The sequence below is a fragment of the Eumetopias jubatus genome, unplaced genomic scaffold, assembly GCF_037043125.1.
Source record: "Eumetopias jubatus isolate StellerSeaLion01/CBP00866 unplaced genomic scaffold, mEumJub1_p1.0 scaffold_6, whole genome shotgun sequence".
Classification (NCBI taxonomy): Eukaryota; Metazoa; Chordata; class Mammalia; order Carnivora; family Otariidae; genus Eumetopias; species Eumetopias jubatus.
Window position 1 is genome coordinate 29,556,042 of NW_028274812.1, and position 16,220 is coordinate 29,572,261.

At 40.5% G+C, this 16,220-nt stretch overlaps 1 protein-coding gene across 7 annotated transcripts in view; it reads left to right on the top strand.

Moving 5' to 3' along the window:
- Positions 1–13,920, top strand: part of AHI1 (Abelson helper integration site 1) — a 221,546-nt gene extending 207,626 nt beyond the window's left edge. For 5 of the 7 annotated variants that reach the window (XM_088023868.1, XM_028125365.2, XM_028125356.2 and 2 more), the window contains 2 exons: positions 3,433–3,535; positions 13,284–13,349. In XM_088023868.1, the coding sequence (XP_087879994.1) occupies positions 3,433–3,535; positions 13,284–13,328 (148 nt within the window). In that variant the 3' untranslated portion in view covers positions 13,329–13,349. Of the gene's footprint in view, positions 1–3,432; positions 3,536–3,879; positions 4,116–13,283; positions 13,350–13,719 lie in introns of those variants that run through there. The other 2 variants (XM_028125361.2, XM_028125362.2) reach the window with 2 other exon arrangements.
- Positions 13,921–16,220: the final 2,300 nt, after the last annotated feature.

Sequence of the window (16,220 nt, forward strand, 5' to 3'; positions counted from 1 at the left end):
CTTCCATGTGTCTGCTTAAACCTTTTGAGCAGGTGCAATATAGTTATAATAACTGTTTTAATGTTTTTTTCTAACATTGTTTTAATGATAATTCTAACACCTGTGTCAGTTCTGGGTCAGTTTCTATTTTTTTATCCTCATTGTAGGTTGTATTTTTCTGTCTCTTTGCCCCCCTAATAAATGTTTATTGGATGCCATACATTAAAATTTTTTACCTTTTGGTTCCTAGATATTTCTCTATTTCTATAAATATCCTTAAGCTCTGTTCTAGAATGTAGTTAAGCTACTTCGGAACAGTTTGATCCTTTCAGGTCTTGCTTTTAAAATTTGTTAGTTGGGACAAGAGCCATTAATTATTCCTCACTACAGACACAAGTCCTTCTGGGTACTCTGTGCAGTGCCCTCTGAGTCATGAGGTTTGCCAGCCTGGCTGGTAGGAACAGGCACTGTTCGGGCCTTGGGAAGTTTCCTCAGATGCATCCATTCATCGGTACTTGCAGAATACTTGAAGGGTAACCCTTTGCAGATCCTCCCATTCTGTCATTCTGAAGCTTTTTCCTCCCTGGCACTGTGAATTCTAACCACCTCTGTCTCCTCAGACCCTCAGCTGCTAGGGAGTCCACCAGGACCCATGCAGGCTTCATCTCCCTGTGCTATGGCCTGGAAAGTCTCAAGGTAGTAAGATGGGTGACCATAGGGTTCATCATTTATTCTCCAGCTCTTGGGTATCAGTGTCCTTTGTTGCCAATGATTTATTGTCTTGAAAACTGTTGTTTCATATATTTTGTCCGTGGTTTTGCTTGTTTGTTTGTTTTTTGGTGGTGGTTTTAGGCAAGCAGTGTATCTAGTCCCTGTTACTGCATCTTGGCTGCAAGCAAACATCTAGATGTATGTGTTTTCAAGATAATTTTCTGTTAGATTATATATAGATTGTTAGAAAAGGTGGAGAGGATCACACAGTCTGATTTTCCTGCAGTGATCAGTGAAAGCCAAAGATATAAGATAGCATTTAAGTCTTAAAGACCATATTGAGACAGGGTGAACAAAGAGAGAAGAACCTAAACGTTAGGACATCGGAAGCTAAAGTGTAAAAGTGCCTGGGGTACCCTGAGGCCGGTAGGTACTCTGTGGTTGGAACAGAGGTCAAAAACTAGGGCTTGCCCAGCAAGATGCAGTCCTAGTATCTTTGGTTGGGTCCACTGTGTGTGTGTGTGTGTGTGTGTGTGCGTGCGTGCGTATGTGTATAATTTTCAGTTGCCCAAATACAGAAAGATTTCACATAAATGCAGACTTTCTACTTCTCTTGAAAATAATCTGAAGTTCTGGGCCACAGTTCCACAGTCTTCCATGGTATCCATGGTATCCCTGAGCTGGAGCTGAGGCAGTGGATTGCCTCTCCTGCATGGATCTTACACTCTCCAGTGGCCAGTTTATTGTGTTACCCCCAGCTTGCTTCTCTCATTCACCATATTACTCCTGGCCCCCAGAGATAACCGAGTTTTTACTTTAATGCCTGAGAATAGGTTCCCTGAAGAGAGATTGTAAATTAACAGTGCTTATTTTTTAGAGCTCAGCCTTTCCTTTCTTTCATTATTCTCCCCCTTTCAAAATATATACTTTATTTGTTCTTTCATCTTTTAATGTCTGACCTTTTCCTTCTCAGCCATCTGATCCCATTTTATTTATTATGTCTCCACATCATTATCTCCAGCTGCCATAACAGTACCACAGACTGGGTCCCTTAAGCAACAGAAATTTAGTTTTTCAGTTCTGCAGGCTGGAAGTTCAAAATCAAGGTTCCAGCAGGGTTGATTTTTGGTGAAGCCTCTCTTCCCAGGTTGCAGATGGCCACCTTCCCGCTGTGTCCTCATGTGGCCTTCTGTGCGTGTGTGGAGAAAGAGAGCTCTGTGCTGTCTCTTCTCTTATAAGGACTACCACTTCCGTAGGTTAGAGCCTCCCCCTATGGCCTCATTTAACTTTAATTAACCTCCTTAAAGTCCCTGCTTCCACTTTGGGGATTAGGGCTTCACCCTGTGAGTTTTGAGAGAACACAGTTTTTAGTTCATAGCAATAGCTATTCAATCCTATATATTACTTTATTTTGAAATTCTTGCATCTGTGACAAATTCTTTCACCATTCCCAGATATTCTAGAAAGGAGACACTGTCTTCCACTCTTTAAATTTCCCTTTTGTCATTGTTTTTGTATTTTCCTTCTCCTAACATTATTTACACTACTATGCACTCATTCACAAAGTATTTGTTTTATATTTTCTCCTACTGTTGAACTGTTTAAAAAGCTGCATTCCACATCCCACAGGTCAGAATATCACAGCTTTATTTATTTATTTTTTTGAGTAGAGTTGCCACGCGGTGTTTCATTAGTTTCAGGTATACAGTATAGTGATTTGATAAGTCCATACATTACACTGTGCTTGCCACGCTCCCATCTCACCACAGAACACTATTACAGTCTCATTGACCGTACCTCCTATACTGTACCTTTTCTTTCCATGACTATTCATTCCAGAACTGGGATCCTGTATCTCCCACTCCCCTCTGCTCAGGCAACCATCGATTCTCTGTATTCTAGGTCTGATTCTGCTTTTTGTTTGTTCATTTGTTTTGTTTTTTATATTCCACATGTAAGTGTATTTGGTATTTGTCTTTCTCTGACTTATTTCACTTAGCATAATACCCTCTAGGTGCATCCATGTTATCACAAATGGAAAGATGTTGTTCTTTTTTATGGCTGAATAATATTCCATTGTGTATATATATATATATATATATATATATATATATATATATACACACCACATCTTCTTTATTCATCTGTCAGTGGACACTTGGGTTGCTTCCATATCTTGCCTGTTGTAAATAATGCTGCAGTAAATATGGAGGTATATATCTCTTCAAATTAGTGTTTCATTTTCCTTGTGTAAATACCCAGTAGTGGAATTCCTGGATCATATGACAGCTTTCTTATGCATAAACTTCACCTTTCTTTCTGTCACTAAGAAATTTCCTGTTATTTCTATATACCTGCACACGCGTGCACACACACACAAATTTTCCACCTAATTTGATAAAAACTTTTATTTATTTGTTTTTTTGATAAAAAGCTTTCTGGTTTTTCCCAGACATCTAATGTTTTTCTGAGAGAAGCAAAATTGATTTTATTCTGTCCCTTCATCATAATAAGAAGGAGCCCAACCAGGTAGAAGTTCATGTCTCTACATTATTTTGAACAACTCCCTGCCTCTCACCCCCCAACATAATCATTTATATAATGTGTCAAATGTTGTTCTTTCAGGTCCTCCTGTCGATCTCCCCTCTCTCTTTCTACTGCCCCGACCTAAATCAGAGCCTCCTGTGAGCTGTTGCAGCAGCTTTCTTATGGGCTTTTGTTTCTTACCTTTCCCTCCTTTAGTTCTGAAGTGGGCAAAGAGCGGAGCCATGAGGACCGAGGACACATAATGGATATGCACGTGAAGAAGAATGAGCAAACCAGCAGAAAAATCACCCTAATAGAGGTAAGAGGAAAACCCAGGGAAAGTTGTATCATAGAGTCAGGGGAGGAAGACTTGGGGAAGGCATGGTCAACCGCGACGAATGCCAAATAAGTCCTGGAGATGAAAAGTACAGCATAGGGAATATAGTCAATAATGTGCTGTCATTGTTAGTGACCACTGGAAACTCCACTTAGCATGGCCATTGCATAATGAATGGATAGCATCGTCGAACCACTGCGGTGTAGCCCTGGAACTAATACTATGCAGTTAATTATACTGCAGTTAAAAATAATTAAAACAGTGACAGATGCTAAAGGGAGGAGAAGTAAAATACAGACTGAAAAATGCCCTTTTGGGATTTGCAGCCAAGAGGCCATTTATGACTTGCAAGAGGAGAGTTTGGTTGAGAGTCCTGGAAGCATGAATCTGATTGTCTCCAATGCAAAGGAAAAGATGCTCAGAATAAACTGTTTCTCCAAGAAGCTATACTTCAAAGGAAAGGAGAAGCTGGACAGCAAGCAGTGGAAAACACAGGATTTAGAGACCTTTAGAGAGAGAATAATCCGTGGGCACCAGAGGAGATACATTAGAATGTGAAACAACGGGCGCCCTGGTGGCTCAGTTGGTTAAGGGACTGCCTTCGGCTCAGGTCATGATCCTGGAGTCCCGGGATCAAGTCCCGCATCGCGCTCCCTGCTCAGCGGGGAGTCTGCTTCTACCTCTGACCCTCTTCCCTCTTGTGCTGTCTCTCATTCCCTCTCTCTCAAATAAATAAATAAAATCTTTAAAAAAAAAAAAAGAATGTGAAACAAGGAGGGGTCACTTTTCTACCGAGACAGGCCAGTGAGGCACATTTGTTTAAATGACGATGTTTTCTGGTGGGGGAAGGAATGTACGAAGGCCGCTGTTCTCTCGGTCAGGCACAGTGAAGTGTGTGTGCCGGAAGTGAGGCGTTCCAGCTGTATCATGGTGCCCTTACAGAATTGTCACCGTGGGAGAGCGAGACTCAGAATTCTGTAGATTTTAATTATAAAAAAATAAAGGCTCATTATACCAAACACATATAGATATATATTCATGGGTTAAGGAATGACTTTTTATCCTAGGTAACAGAATCAGAAAACATTTTGAAATAAATTTTAATAATAAAAACTTTGAAATGATACACATCAAAGAGAAAAAACACCCCATAAGCAAAATCTAACAACAAATAATAACCCAAGATGAGGAGGAATTTCATAAAATATATGACAGATAAAGAATTAATACCCTTAGCATATTTTTTTTTAAAAACTCTTCAATAATCAACAAAGAACAGAAGGAAAATTGACAAAGGGCATTCAGAAGACAGTTCTACCCTATTGTAGGAAAATATTCAAGTATACATGCACCGACTCAGTTAAAAGGCTGTTCCTTCAAGCACTGTTTTAAAAATAGGAAGAAAAAGGGGTCCCTGAGGGGCTCAGTCAGTTGAGTGTCTGACTTTTGATTTCGGCTCAGGTCATGAGATTGAGCCCCGTGTCAGGTTCTGCACTCATTGGAGGTGTCTGCTTCTCTCTCTCTCTCTCTCTCTCTCTCTCTCTCTCTCTCTCTCTCTCCCCCCCTTCCTCCCTCCCTCTCCTTCCCCCTGCTCGTGCTCTATCGCTCTCTCTAAAATAAGTAACTTTTTTACAAATAGGAAGGAAATTGAATTTCTATGAATATAGAGTTTATTAAATTATGGGACCTTTATATAAGAGAATACCATGTGATATTATTCGCTACATTACAGAAGTATTTTCATAGACATGGAAAGATGTTTATGATAAATTTTTAAGTAAAAGAAAGATAATTATAAAATAGTTTGTATATAACATATGCAGTTGATTCTTGAACAACACAGAGGTTAGGGGTGCCAACCCCCAGTCCATGCAGTTGAAAATCCATGTTATCACTTTGGACTCCCCCAACCACTTAACAATAACAGCCTACTATTAACTAGAAGCCTTACAGATAACCTCAATAGTGATTAACACATATTTTATATGTTATATGTATTATATACTCTTCTCTTACAATAAAGTAAGCTGGAGAAACAAAAGTGTTACTAAGAAAAATAAGTAAGAGAAAATACATTTAGAGTACTGTACTATATTTATCAATATTGTCAGTTTACAGCATCTGTGTACAAGACAAATCATCATCTGTGTGTACCTCCATCATTACGGTCTTATGTGATACATAGAACACTGAAGATGTTACACATATTATTAACACCGACATCAAAAATGAAAGGATAATGTGAAAATTTGTATTTATTTAAAGGTATAACTCTCCATGCATTGATAACAAAGAAGCAGCAATATGGTTGCTTTATGGTGGCCCAGTGTAATCAATGTAAATGCTTCCCAGTCGCCTAGCCTGCATAGTAATGAATGAATGGTTATGGCAGAGAGTGTTATAGTTCTATTTCATGATACTGATTGAACACATTTGACCATAGAGTTGAGGGTCCATATCTGGGCTCTCTGTTCTGTTCCATTGGTCTATATGTCTGTTTTTGTGCCAGTACTATGCTGTCTTGGTGATCACTGCTTTGTAATTATAGCTTGAAATCGGGAAACGTGATGCCCCCTAGCTTTGCGATATGGACCCTCAACTCTATGGTCAAATAATCTTCAACAAAGCAGGAAAAGATATGTAATGGAAAAAAGACAATCTCTTCAATAAATGGTGCTGGGAAAATTGGACAGCTGTATACAGAATGAAACTCGACCACTCTCTAACACCATACACAAAGATAAACTCAAAATGGATGAAAGACCACAATGTGAGACAGGAATCCATCAAAATCTTAGAGGAGAGCATAGGCAGTAACCTTTTGACATGGGCCACAGCAACTTCTTTCAAGATACATCTCCAAAGGCTAGTGAAACAAAAGCAAAAATGAACTTTGGGGACTTCATCAAGATAAAAAGCTTCTGCACAGCAAAGGAAACAGTCAACAGAACAAAGAGGCAACCCACAGAATGGGAGAAGATATTTGCAGAAGACACTATAGATAAAGGGCTGGTATCCAAGATCTATAAAGAACTTCTCAAACTCAACACCCAAAAAACAAATAATCAAGTCAAAAAATGGTCAGAAGACATGAACAGACACTTCTCTGAAGAAGAAATACAAATGGCTAACAGACACATGAAAAAATATTCATCATCATTAGCCATCAGGGAAATTCAAATCAAAACCACACTGAGATACCACCTTACACCAGTTAGAATGGCAAAAATTGAAAAGGCAAGGAACAACAAATGCTGGAGAGGTTGTGGAGTTTAACAGTTTAACCCTGTTAAACAGTTTAACCCTCTTAAACTGTTGGTGGGAATGCAAGTTGGCACAGCCACTTTGGAAAACAGTGTGGAGATTCCTCAAAAAATTAAAAACAGAGCTACCCTATGACCCAACAATTGCACTCCTGGGTATTTACCCCAAAGACACAGATGTAGTGAAAAGAAGGGCCATATGCACCCCAATGTTCATAGCAGCAATGTCCACAATAGCCAAACTGTGGGAAGAGCCAAGATGCCCTTCAACAGATGAATGGATAAAGAAGATGTGGTCTCTGTATACAATGGAATATTACTCAGCCATCAGAAAGGGTGAATACCCAACTTTTACATCAACATGGATGGGACCGGAGGAGATCATGCTAAGTGAGATAAGTCAAGCAGAGAAAGTTAATTACATGGTTTCACTTATTTGTGGAACATAAGGAACAGCATGGAGGACATTAGGAGAAGGAAGGGAAAAATAAAGGGGGGAAATCGGAGGCGGAGACGAACCATGACAGACTGGACTCTGAGAAACAAACTGAGGGTTCTAGAGGGGAGAGGGGTGGGGGGGATGGGTTAGCCTGGTGTTGGGTATTAAAGAGGGCACGTACTGCATGGAGCACTGGGTGTTGTATGGAAACAATGAATCGTGGATCACTGCATCAAAAACTGGTGATGTATTGTACGGTGACTAACATAACATAATAAAATTAAATTAAAAAAAAGAAAACACTGTTACATTAAAAAAAAAAAAACCCTGTGATGAAAGGCTGATAAGCAGTTTCTCTGCTTAGGGGAGAGAGGGCAGCCTGTACTGTAATGTAACTCTTTGAAAGCAGAGTTATAAAACAGGAAGAAAACTAACATGTTATTAATTTTATTACCTGTCACTGTGTTTGTAATGATTGTCCACTTCCATACACGTGTTGCACACAATGTTCTATACAGTGGATACTTGGGCAGTGATGAAATGGTGATGATGCAGAGTTAATAGATTTTCACACACAGACATACACACATACACAGTAGATAAGTTTAGTGACTATACAGCATGATTATCTACTGTTCATCGAGTGGAAGTGGATCATCATAAAGGTCTTCATGCTTGTCCTCTTCCTGTGGAGGAGGGGGAGGAGGAGGAGTTGGAGGGGGAGGTGGGGGGAGGGGGGAGGAGGAGCAGCTGGTCTTGCTGTCTCAGGGGTGGCAGAGGTAGAAGAGGAGGCAGGTTAGGCGGGCACACACTCAGTAGAACTTTACAGAAATACGTTGTAATTTCTGTCTGACTTGTTTGCTTTTTCATTTTTCTAAAAATATTTCAATCTGCGGGGTGCCCGGGTGGCTCAGTTGGTTGAGCTACCAGCTCTTGATTTCCGCTCAGGTCATGATCTCAGGGTCCTGGGATGGAGCCCTGCGTCGGACTCTGTGCTCAGCGGAGAGTCTGTTCGAGATTCCCTCTCCTTCTGCCCCTCCCGTCTCTATAAAATAAATAACTAAATCTTTTTAAAAATGTTTCTATATGGTACCAATCCTTTTTCCACCATTTGCTTCAGTTTCATTGCCCATATCATAGAAGGGTCCCAGTCGTAAAAGAAGTCAAAGCCATTTTGAGTCATCGGAAGCCTTCTGCTGGACTGTCTACTGTCCAGTTCAGTTCGTCTTCTGGCACTGCTTCTTATGTCTTTCCTCATCATCTGGCACTGGTTCAGAGGCACTCATCTCTATCAAGTTGTCTTCTGTTCATTCCTCTGGTATGGTGTATATCAGTTCTTGAATTGCTCCAAGATCCATATCTTGAAACCCTTCCCACCCCCCCACCAACTTTTTTTGCCATATCTACAATCTCTTTCGTAATTTCCTTGATTGGTTCTGCTGTAAATGCTGTAAAGGCATGCACAGCATCTGGATACAGTTTTCTTCGGCAGGAATCTATAATTTTGGGCTTGATGGCTCTCACGGCTTCTTCTATAACCATGATGGCATCTTCAGTGGTGTAACCTTCCAGATGTTCATGATGTTCTCTCTGTTGGGGTTCTCTTTCATAGCATTGACAGTCCTTTCCCTAGAGTAATGTGTGTAATGAGCCTTAAAGTTTCGTATGGCCCCCCGACCTAGAAGCTAAATTAGAGGCATTGTGTTTGGGGACAAGTAGACCATTTCAGTGCCTTCAGTGTTGAACTCATGGGGTTCTGGGTGGCTAGGGGCATTGTCCAATATCAAAAAAACTTAAAAAGATGGTCCTTCGGTGGCAAGGTACTTTCTGACCTCAGGGGCAAAGCATCAGTGGAATCAATCCAGGAAAAGGGTTCTCATTGTTCAGGCCTTTTTGTTGTATGGTTAGTCTTTACCTTTTCCCTTCAAGGCCTTGGGGTTAGCAGCTCTGTGGATAAGGGCAATCCTAATCATAAATAGCCGATTGCATTTGCACAACACAGTAGAATTAGCCTCTCCCTTCTTGCCTTCCTTAAATCCTGGTGCTTGCTTCTCTTCCTCACCAGTAAATGTACTTTGTGGCATTTTTTTTTCCAGAATAAGGCACTTTCATCTGCATTAAAAATCTGTTCAGACAGATATCCTTGTTCCTCGGTGATTTTATTAATGGCCTTTGGGAACTCTTCAGCTGACTCTTGGTGGGCAGAACTGCTTCTCCTGTTATCTTGACTTTTTTTAAGCCAAACCTCTTTCTTAAAATTATCAAACCATCCTTTGCTGGCATTAAATTCTCCAACTTTGGATCCTTCACCTTCCTTTTGCTTTAAGTTGTCACATAATGACTTTGATTTTCTTGAATCATATTAGAGTCTATCAGAACATCTTTCTTATATCAGCCCTATACACACATAAAAGCTGCATTTTCAATACAAAATAAAAAGGTATTTTGCAGGGGCACCTGGGCGGCTCAGCCAGTTAAGAGTCTGTCTTCGGCTCAGGTCATGATCAAGCCCCGTCGGGCTCCCTCCTCAGCGGGGAGTCTATTTCTCCCTCTCACTCTGCCTCTCCGGCCCCCCCACCCCACTCATGCTCTCTCTCTCTCTCTCTCAAATATGAAATAAAATCTTTAAAAAAAATATTTTGCAAAACATGCAGGGTTCTCATACCTCTTGGTGTAGCTGCAGCAACAGCTTCGTGAGTTTCCTTTTCCTTTTTTACAATGGTCCTTACACTGCATTCATTTATCTTGAGAAATGCAGACGACCACAGCTGCAGACCTCAGTCTTTGGTAGGTATCTCAAGCAATTCAAGTTTTTCTGGGAATGTCATGACTCTTCTCTGCTTCTTGGGAGCACTTTCAGCATCACTGGTGACACTTTGCCTGGGTCCCATGGTATTATTCAAGATTTACAGTATTGCATTAAACACAGTGAAAAATATGCAGGAGCTGTGAGAAATCACTTTTTACTGCAATATGCAGTTTACTGGAGAGATGAGTTGCTCACACATACATATTTCTGTATATTTTATCATAGTAAATGATAAAAAAGATTAGTATCTACATGTTTTATGCATTTGTGACATACCTTTTTCTTAGTTTTTTTTTTATATTTCTAAGCTAGTTTGCAAGTTTTTTCAAGTTGTCACAAATCTCCAAAAGCTTTTCCAACATATTTTTGAAAAAAATTTGAGTCTAAGTGGACTCATGCACTTCAAACCTGTGTTATTCGAGGGTCAACTACATGCCTAAAATACTGAATGATATACATTTAAAAAAATATCAGTAGTTCCCTCTGAGTGGTGGTGGTGGTGTGGTTATTTTTTTTTCCTTTCATTTTACTTTGTGTATTTTCTAATTTTTCTACCCAACATATATTGATATCTACTACTTGGTCATTTCTTTTAAAATGAAAGTAATTTGGGGTGCCTGGGTGGCTCAGTCATTAAGCGTCTGCCTTTGGCTCAGGTCATGATCCCAGGGTCCTGGGATCGAGCCCCTCATCGGGCTCCCTGCTCCGCGGGAAGCCTGCTTCTCCCTCTGCCACTCCCCCTGCTTGTGTTCCCTCTCTCACTATGTCTCTCTCTGTCAAATAAATAAATAAAATATTTTAATAAAAAAAATAAAAAATAAAAAAATAAAATGAAAGTAATTTTAGGGGCGCCTGGGTGGCTCAGTCATTAAGCGTCTGTCTTCGGCTCAGGTCATGATCCCAGGGTCCTGGGATTTAGCCCATCGGGCTCCTTCCTCAGCAGGGAGCCTGCTTCTCCCTCTCACTCTGCCTGCCGCTCTGCCATGTTCTCTCTCTATCTTTGTCAAATAAATAAATAAAATCTTTAAAAATAAAATAAAATGAAAGTAATTTTAGAAATTTTCTAATATAGCCCGTTCTTTCTACATTTGCAGAAAGCAGGGCTTCAGAGTCACAGGTAAAGTGCCTGAACTAGGACTTGATCGAGTCTTATTTTTCACACGTAACATACACACAATCACTAACCCGGTTTCATATTCATTTTCCAGTATCTTAGTATGCAGATTTTCCTTTCTCTTTCCAAATGATTTGCCTTGAAAAAGAAGGCCCTCACTTTTTTAGTCTCTACCTGCGTTAGCTTATGGGGCCGCATCTTGAGGAGACACCTCAGAGAAAGACCGCATTTGGATTCTCTTTGGGGTCTTTCGGTTGGATGGCTTCTCTTCCCTTTCAGGAAATCTCCGTCCACTGCCTTAGCTTTTCAGTCCCGTGCTGTCAGTGCCTGTCATGCTCACGTGCCCCCCCACTCCCGTCAGAGGTGTGCACTGGATGTCTCTCGTCCTTTCCCCCTCTCACGGGCAGCCTCTGGCATTCTGTGTCCAGGGCTCCTTCCTCTTCTCAGTCTGATTCACTTCCCTTAAAGATGTTATCTATGCTGCCTACTGCAGCATCTTCTAGCTACTTTTCTCTTGAGGGATCCCTCTGCTGAAGGTCCTCTGGCTTCTCTGTTTACTTCTCAGAGTGCAGGCTCCCCCTGATACGAGTGCTTGTCTTACATCCTCTGCACGTGCAGGATCCAGCTCACTCACTTCCAGCTGTTCTTCTCTCCCTTCCCTTTTCTGTTTTTCTTCTTTGTTTTTGTTACCACTTTTACAAACGCCTCCTCCCACTCTCTTTTGCCTTGTTGTTCCTCTAAGACCCTTTTACCCTCCTCTCTGCCCCTTGCGGATGTTTGTAGGGTCTCTCAGGCACTTGTGCCCAGCATCCTCCATTTGAGCCTTTACTACTTTCTTTCCCATTTTTATTGAGTCCTAATTTGGGACAAGTTTTGTGTGCTTTACATGTATGCACACAGGGGCAAAAATGAATGTGACACCCTTTTTTGGCCCCTGGTGCGATGGCACATCACATGTGTGCCACTTTACGCTCTACTTTAGTAGCTCTCATGAGCCTCACTTGAAACATTTTTGGACTTCTGCATATAATCCCAGCTTATCTGTGGTACCTCTGTTCAACAAAGTTAAAGTCAGGAAACACAGACGGACAAAGGATTTTTTCCCCTCAGGCATAAATGTCTCTCATCAAAAAAGATATCAAGAAAGACAGTGTATCTATTTATTTATGATCGAGCCTGCCCCTGAAAACACAGATGTTACCTGCACCTCTTGTGCTTCCAGGAAAGGACCTGAGGAAATGGGTAGCCTGCCCTTTCTGGCCCGACGCTCCAGCCGTTACTTTTCTCAGGAGTGTGCAGTGGAGTTGACCACCACCTTAACCAGATTCTTAGGCTGCATTTGTTTTCTCAGAGCAGTCAAGCGTTAAGCCCTTTCTGTTCAGAGGAAGGACAACAACATTTTTATCTAAGTCTAGAGACTCACCACTGGCATGTGAATAAATGCATTAAAGAGTGTCACGTTCAACACCACTAGCTAGTTTTTGTGTACTTCCTACATGGTCTCTAAGAAGCTCCTTGTTTCATCCACATATTGGTTCTTGATTTTTAAATTTTTTTAAGGTTTTTATTTATTTGACAGATGGGGAGCACAAGTAGGCCAAGCGGCAAGCAGGAGGAGAGGGAGAAGCAGGCTCTCCTCTAAGCAGGGAGCCCAACATGGGGCTCGATCCTGGGACCCCGGGATCATGACCTGAGCTGAAGGCAGCCGCTTAACCAACTGAGCCACCCAGGCGCTCCAGTTCTTGATTTTCATTAATGGTATAATTTGCTTAATTTTAGAGCTGCATTTAGATGCATAATTAACCATCACTATCTTTGTTGAAAATGCCACACACCATTTTTCAGATTTATTTGAAAAAATATAGTTAACCCAGTTGTAAAAATAGACACAGCCATTAACCAAATGGAAGAATGTTATTTAATAAGATGCTCTATATCCTTTCCACTTACTAACTGTTGGAGCATCATCTGTGACACTTTTTTTTCCCCAATGAGTGAAGAATTTTATGAACTCTGATTGCCTGCTCTTAATTTCTGGAAGTTGCCCCAGGTTTGGAGTGCTTCGTGTCTGTATTTGAGAAGTCTATTTCTTTTTTGCTTGTCAGTGCCAGAGCCGGCTTTATGCATCTGCTGGTGGTGCTAGATGTTAACAGTGTGTTCAAGAAGCAAAGGTGAGGACGCCTGGGTGCTCAGTTGGTTGGGCGGCTGCCTTCGGCTCAGGTCATGATCCTGGAGTCCCGGGATCGAGTCCCACATTGGGCTCCCTGCTTGGCGGGGAGTCTGCTTCTCCCTCTGGCCCTCCCCCTTCTTGTGCTCCCTCTCTCTCTCTCTCATTCTCTCTCTCAAATAAATAATTTTAAAAAAAAGCAAAGGTGATTCGTACTTTGGTCTTGGGGTGTGTGTGTGTGTGTGTGTGTGTGTGTGTGTGTGTGTCACATGGTGTTTATTACCCATGCTGTTGCAGGAGCACACCGAGATTTGGTTGTGGGCAAAAGACATTATTTAAGTTCATTGAGCACATTTTGTGTACTTTTCTCCTAGTAAAGAGTTGAAGAAGAATGAAGAGACAACCAAATACACAGAAACGAAATGACAAACCAAACAGAATTTCTCTTCAGAGTTAAGAATTTTCAGATACTAAGGAAGAAAGGAAGGACCCACTACTTCTTGTCCTTATGAGAGAATCTAGAAAAATCAGAAGCGAGGTACGATTAAAAAAATAAATGTGGCTTTTTGACCTTTGTTGTTATAAACCATTGTGATTGTTGTTGATCAAAGTATTGGTACTTGTATTTATTAGTAATTACATCAAAATTATATGACCACTGTTGGAAAACCTATAAAGAAGAAAACATAATTGTTATTCAACCAACAGGAAGGAGAAGTGTTTACACTGTTAGGATGTCCATGAAGCAGTCATTTAATATTATTATAGCTTTAACGTGATTATGTATGTGGTGTTATGTTCAGAATGTGAACATATGTGAAAATATATGCTTTTGAAATTTAGCTTTATTTTAGAGATAAGCAACTTCAGAATATTGTGTATTCTAAATGGTCCCAGTGACAAAGACATTAAAAGGGAACACATTTGTTTTGAATGAATCATATATACGTAATGTGATACATATAAACTAAAAATGGCCTTTGGCTTGATTGGCAGCAGTGTTTCAAATTTCTTTACTTTTTAAAAAGAGCATTTCATATTTAAGCATATAAATTTGTAGACTTTGTTGAATATTTATTTTAGTCTTAACATTTGTTCATAAATTATTACATTGCATTATTTAAAGCTTGAGTTCCATAATTAATGGTGTCATTACTATGTGACTGTGTATTTTAAAGTGTTATAATACGAAAGTTCATTGGTTTTTTTTTTTTTCTTGACTCTTGAATCAAACTTATGACATTATAAGTTTGTCAATAAAATATTTAACCCCACAAAGGTCAAACTAGTATAGTATCAGAAAACTTGTTTACCAGGCGCCTGGGTGGCTCAGTTGGTTAAGCGACTGCCTTCGGCTCAGGTCATGATCCTGGAGTCCCAGGATCGAGTCCCGCATCGGGCTCCCTGCTTGGTAGGGAGTCTGCTTCTTCTTCTGACTCTCCCCCCATCTCATGTGCTCTCTCTCTCTCTCATTCTCTCTCTCTCAAATAAATAAATAAAAATCTTTAAAAAAAAAAGAAAAAAAAACTTATTTACCAAATTAGACAATCAATTAAAATAAGTGAGAAAAACAGTGTTGGGCATTGAGGTGTAAATTTTGCCCAGATGTATACTCGATGTGAAATATCTTCTAGTAAAAATATATTTGGCTCCTATCCCTGCACATGTTGTAGTGGCATGAAAATTGGTAAACATGCCCCTGCTGTGTAGAACTTAAAGGCGGAAGCATTTTTGAAGGGGGTGAGTGGCTCCAAAGTTGGGGGAAGCCCTCAGCGATCAGCCCCAAAATCTGACTGGTGGCACCGAGCTCCCACTGTCCTGGACGCACATGTCTGTGCCTCAGGTGTCTTGTGAATGTACTTGATAATTACAAAATAAAATATGCATCTCTTTGCAGTTTCAGCTCATAGTTTTGAGATAACGTATTGATTCTCAGATTTAGGTTTTAATCACAAAGGATTTCAACAATTTGCAGGAACATTTTAAAACAAGACAGGGCGCCTGGGTGGCTCAGTCAGTTAGGCGTCTGCCTTTGGCTCAGGTCATGATCCTGAAGTCCCGGGATCGAGTCCCACATCAGGCTCCCTGCTCAGCGGAGAGTCTGCTTCTCCCTCTGCCACTCACCTCACTCTTGTGCTCTCTCTCTCACTCTCTTTCTCAAATAAAGAAATAAAATCTTTAAAAAAAAAAAAACAAGACAAATGTGGGGTGTGTGGGTGGCTCAGTCAGTTAAGCATCTGACCCTTGATTTCAGCTCAGGTCATGATCTTCAGGGTCTCGAGATTGAGCCCTACCCCCGCATCAGGCTCCCTGCTCAGTGGGGAGTCTGCTGGAGATTCTCCCCCTCTCTCTCTCTGCCCCTCCCCCTGCTCTCATGCTCTCGTAGTCTCTCTCTCTCAAAAATAACTAAATAAATCTAAAAATATTAAAACAAGACAAATGAAATATGACAGGGGAGCTAAACATTTGCTGAGATCTCAATGTTCGTATGAAAAATAAAGGGTTATTTTTGTATTGCAACTACTGAAGACAAAAATAAGAATTGAGGCAAAACCAGGAAAAGTTGATGTTACTCAAAACCCAGTCCTTCTTTCTTGTCCTGTTGACAAATAAGATTCCAGTTATGTTCATGAATAGATTAATAAAACGTCTTTATCATACTCTCAGACATGAGATGGGGCAGAGGACATCCTTAAAAGTGCCCTCCAAGTAGAAGTCCAAATTATTGTCAAGTAGAGGAATCGGACATGAGAATCTATTTGAAGATTCTGATACTGCACGTTTTCTTAGTAACAAATTTTAGTATTCTTTGTTTATCTTCATCCTGAAATTATTAAATTTTATCCCGTTTTATAAAGTCTCTTTTCTCCAAATA